The sequence below is a fragment of the Saprolegnia diclina genome, assembly GCF_000281045.1.
Source record: "Saprolegnia diclina VS20 unplaced genomic scaffold supercont1.160, whole genome shotgun sequence".
Lineage (NCBI taxonomy): Eukaryota > Oomycota > Saprolegniomycetes > Saprolegniales > Saprolegniaceae > Saprolegnia > Saprolegnia diclina.
The window spans coordinates 6,090-10,782 of NW_008246227.1; the positions used below are offsets into that span (position 1 = coordinate 6,090).

A 4,693-nucleotide genomic window follows, 5' to 3' on the forward strand; every position below is an offset into this window, starting at 1 on the left:
CGTTTACCACCGCCCAACAAGGGGGTGGTGTGTGGTTCAACGAGCCTTGAGTAGCCAAGAGGTCTGGAGTTTGATGAGCAAATCGCAAATGAGCTGGGGCTGCAGGACTTCGTCTTGATGGTCGCTATAATAAGCAAGCTGGCTGTGCCGCTATCAAGGGTGAGATGGCGGGTCGGCAGCGCGGTTGACGCTTGGCCTTGTCCAAAACCAGAGCTTCACACGTTCCGCGAAGAAACTATTCCTTCTGGCGCCGCAAACCACCAGCCTCAACACAGACAGGCGTTATTGGTATGCACAGTGTCGATGGGGTGAGTGCAAGAGACGCCGAATGTGTCGGCGTCGCAAATTCGTGCCCACGGTTGACGACTCGCAATTGTGCCACCATCCATCGCATGGCCAATATTAATATAGCTGACGTGGCGCGCTCGCTTGTCAACGACCTGGTCAACGACGAAGGTAGCGATCCTCGGCGATGAGATATCGTCTGCAACAGCTGCGTTTCGCCACCGTTGGCAGCCCAAATCGATGTGAACGAATGGCAACAACAACGCCATGAAACATCCGGGCACGTACGGCTCGAATCCCAGTTTTATTCGCCCAAAACGTACTGTCAATTGAGTTTGGTCGACGCCACTGGTCGTCACGAGTGAATTCAAAAGCACTCAAACATCACGTTGCGCTCGGTAAGGGACTCGGGAGGAAAGGGGTATCCCCGACATCCGAGATGGACGGACCGCGCTGGACATTCTGGCGCACTGCGTCCATCGCACGCTGCAGCGCGGCTCTCAAATGGTCCCGGATCACCTGGTGTCGCTCGATCTCGACGCGACTCGCCCGCGTGCCACAGCACCACCGTCTCATACGCGATCTGATCGATACATGCGGCGTCTCGTGCAGCAAAGCGCGGGTCTGCCCGACAGCCTTGGTCACCGCGGCTTTTGATAGTACGCGGCGGAGAGGCGACGTTGCTTCAAGCGATGACGGCGGATCATGCGCTGCAGGGTGGGCACTACCCACCGCCACGTTGACGTAGCTGATCAACGCGCAGTCTTCGGCGTCCATGCACATGGTCACGAGACTCTCAATCTCACTGGTCGAAGCGACCGTGTCGGCGGCAATCTTGTGGAGCTTGGCATCGAACGCAGCGCGCACGAGGCGCCGGCGCTTGATCTCGGCCAGCACATCGGGGGGCACGAATGCAAACTGCTTGCCGCGTCCAGGCTGCGACGATGGGCCTTGGTGCTTGCCATCACCGTAAACGAGACGCTTGAAGTTGGCCGACGGATCTTCTGGCGTTGTCTTCGAGGACGCTCGAATAGCTCCCTTTTTAGCAGGCGTGGTCGGCGTCGGTGGTGTCGCGGGCGAGACGGCAGGTACCACGCGGGATGGCGCGTCAAAGCTCATACGCCGTGAATTTGACACTTGCGACGGGACATTCCGGATGACACCGACCACGCTATGCCGACGCGACGTCTCAGTGATGACGGGCGGCGGCATTTGCAAGAAAAGGCGCAGGCGTTTTGAGAGTGTGGCCTTGATTGCGTTGAACGATGCGCTGGACAGACGCCGCAGAAATCCGCTGGGTTTGCCTCGCGGGGCCGCAGCTGCCCGCTTGCGTTGATGTTCAATGCCCGACAGCACTAGGTACAGCTGCTCGAGTGCGTCGCTCACCGAGTAGTCGTCGGCCCAGCGCCGAAACGCACCAAGCAGCGCGGCCATGGCTTCGGGCGTCAGAAGCACGTAGACGTTGACACATGTGATTGTCGATGCTTGAACAAAGATGCGATGAAGCGTCGTGGCACACTGAAGCACGGTCGTTTTGCTACTATGGCCCAAAGCCACCGCCAGTTGGTTCGTGAGCCGGGGCTGTGCGAGCCATCGTGTCACGGGGAAGACCTCTTCGACCGCCCAAAGACTGTGGACTGCATCAATCACAACCTTGGGCTTTGGGGACGCGCAGAGCGTCGTGAGCACTTGGAGAAAGGTGGCTTTTGTCAGTCGCACGTAGCGCGACTTGTACCACTCGAGGAGGAACCGCGCGGCTTCGAGCTTGCCCACTTCATGACCCATGTCGTGCGTGAGCGTGAGCAGCGAGAGGCTCAGCTCATATAGCGCTTCCATGTGCTGGACAGCCGCGTCCGGTGACTCAGCTTTGGATATCCAGTGTTTGTGGCGTACAAGGATCACGTGGTAGGTGGCCGTACTCGCCGTAGGCATTGTGCTGTTGATGCTCGGGCTCCCAACGCCTCGTAGACCTGTAGCGTCCGGCACGTCGTTCGTCAAGCCCACGCGCGACGTCGACTCGGAAAAGCGCGACGCGAGCCGCCAGATGGAGCTACTGATGGTGTTGCGGTGCTCGACCTCGTGCACCACGGCTAGTGTTTGAAAAGTATCAAGTTGATACAAACCATAAATCCATTCGCACCTTGAAGATCTTCGGCGCGAGACACTTTGACGCGTGACTCGAGTTTGACGTGGGCACTCGACAAGCGAGGCAGCGAGATCGGGCGGTCCGGGTTGTTGCGGTCTTTGAGCCAGAGTTTGTGCGGCACGACGTCGCCGTCGTCGGGCTCGCCCACACAGCGCTTGCTTTTTCGAAAGCTCTAGACCATCGATCGTGATGTCGCTTGCCATCGCTAGCATCATGTACCTCAATGTAGCAAAACCACAGCGTCCGGATCGCGTACAGGCGGCACATGGGGTCCGAGATGGACTTGCTGCGTGCAAACTTGTCGAGGCGCGAGATGATGGCTTCGCAGTCGTACTGGGGTACCTTGGCGGCGTCCATGTAGAGCGCTGCGATCGCGCCGACGACATTGGCTTGCGCCGACGGCTCGTGGAGCAAGTCGGCGATCGAGAGGTCGGGAATATGGTACCGTCGCGCCCGCCGGTCGTTGATATACCACGACGCGACCCACACCAGCGGCAGCGGCGTGAGCGAGTAGTACAAGAGGCCGTGCGAGTCGGTGTGGTGGGAGCTGTTGGGATTCAAAAGAAACGCAAGGACGCACAGCGTCGTGTAGATCGCGCTCGAGTACGTCAGCGTGCGAATGTTGTTGGGGACGCGGCCGCTTCCGATGCACTACAAGCCAATATGTCATTCCTGTTGGATTGTGAAAGCGACGTCGTAGTCGGACGTACCGGCTGCGTCTGGTACGAGTAGATGAGCAACACGAGCATGCAGAGCAAGAGGCAAAGTGCGAGCACGATCGCACGCGACTTGTGTGTTTCCAAGTGCAGCGAGATGATGAGGATGATCAGGATCGGGTCGACTAGACACAGCACATGTATTTGTGCGTAGGACCCATCAAGTTGCCGTACGTGTTCGCGCCATGACCATCGTGAGGTCGTACCCGCTCTGAAACCGGAAATCCATGGTCGTACTGAGCGGCTCCATGTACTTTTTGTAGTAGAGCGAGCTGAGGTACGTGCCGACAAAGCCAACGGTGCCAATGAACTAGTCAGACAGGCGTGTCAGTCGTCCTAAAGATGGACAAATTGTCTATAGTTGCGCACCCAAAAGTAGCCAAAGCGGTCGACGCACTCGCACGTCGCGCCGTCGGGCAACGGGATGCGGTAAAAGCCGTGGGGACACGTCATTTGATGCAGGAAGGCTGTCAAGATGGGAATGTACAACACATCCAGCAGCAAGGGACAAATAAAGTGCAGCAACAGATCGTGGCCTACACACATCTTTGGTCGACCACAGCGACACCAATAGACAATCTGTACTGCGCCGCGTCTTGAGTCGCCGCAGCACGAGGGCGCCGAGAAGACCCAGCACAGCAAGCGCAAGAAATAGGACCTACGGTGCGTCAGGCAAAAGCGACACGGACAAGGCGTCGGACGTCGGTCACGGGGCTCACTCGCATCGCCAGCGTCTCGACAACGTCTTCGATCTCGACGGCCCGGAACGCGATCGGAAGCGGCGCGTACGTGTACGCGGGCCACTCGGCCCACATACCGAGCAGTTTCATCGCACGAAGGAGCCACGGGCGCTTCTTGGACGTCGTTTTGCGCTGCGCCAATGCGATGGCCATGCCTACACCAGAGTACAGACAAAAAGTCGGTCGAATCGTCGTGCTATGTGCGTGGTGTACCTTGCTCGAGGGGATCGTGGATCTTGGCGACGTCGAGTTCGAAATGGCGCGTCGTGGACGGGCCGTGGTGAAGCATGGCGGCCCCCAAGACGAGCCAGAGCAGCGTCACAAAGCCGATGGGGGCTTCCCAGAGCCACCCGTAGTTGCAAGGATTCCACTCTTCTTGCGTGCACGCAGCCGAGGCATTCCAAAAGCAGCGCAGCTCTTCCATGGACGACACGGCCGACCCTATGGAGTGCTAGCGATGAACGTTTTATAACCAGGCGCCGTGGTTTTATTATTGAAATGCTATAAATAGCATCCTTCCCGAACCCGCCCCGCTTATCTGCCAATAAGAGTGCATGCAAAGTGTGGGCTCAGATCTGAGAGCAGACGCTTGAAAACTCGTCTAGTAGGCTAGTAGGTGTGTGTTTCCAATACAACATTATTGAGAGCCGATTCCTGTCGGTGGGCCCGCGTTCGTATTCCTGCAAGAGGCGTATTGTGTCGCCAATTCGAGGGGCGGCAACTGCCGTGCCGAGACGGCTCGCTGCATGATGCGCATACTGCGTAAATGTAACCTTATCTGTTTCCAACACTGCTGTGCAATAGCA

At 58.0% G+C, this 4,693-nt stretch overlaps 1 protein-coding gene across 1 annotated transcript; it reads right to left on the bottom strand.

Moving 5' to 3' along the window:
• Positions 1 to 550: 550 nt before the first annotated feature.
• SDRG_16891 (hypothetical protein) lies at positions 551 to 4,344 on the bottom strand. The gene is made up of 9 exons (XM_008623115.1): positions 4,101 to 4,344; positions 3,849 to 4,042; positions 3,733 to 3,805; positions 3,517 to 3,683; positions 3,322 to 3,457; positions 3,142 to 3,272; positions 2,651 to 3,082; positions 2,426 to 2,603; positions 551 to 2,375 (listed from the first exon to the last, which is right to left on the bottom strand). Exons 1-9 carry the CDS (start codon positions 4,309 to 4,311, stop codon positions 670 to 672), a joined length of 3,228 nt encoding a protein of 1,075 aa, XP_008621337.1. The 5' UTR covers positions 4,312 to 4,344; the 3' UTR covers positions 551 to 669.
• Positions 4,345 to 4,693: the final 349 nt, after the last annotated feature.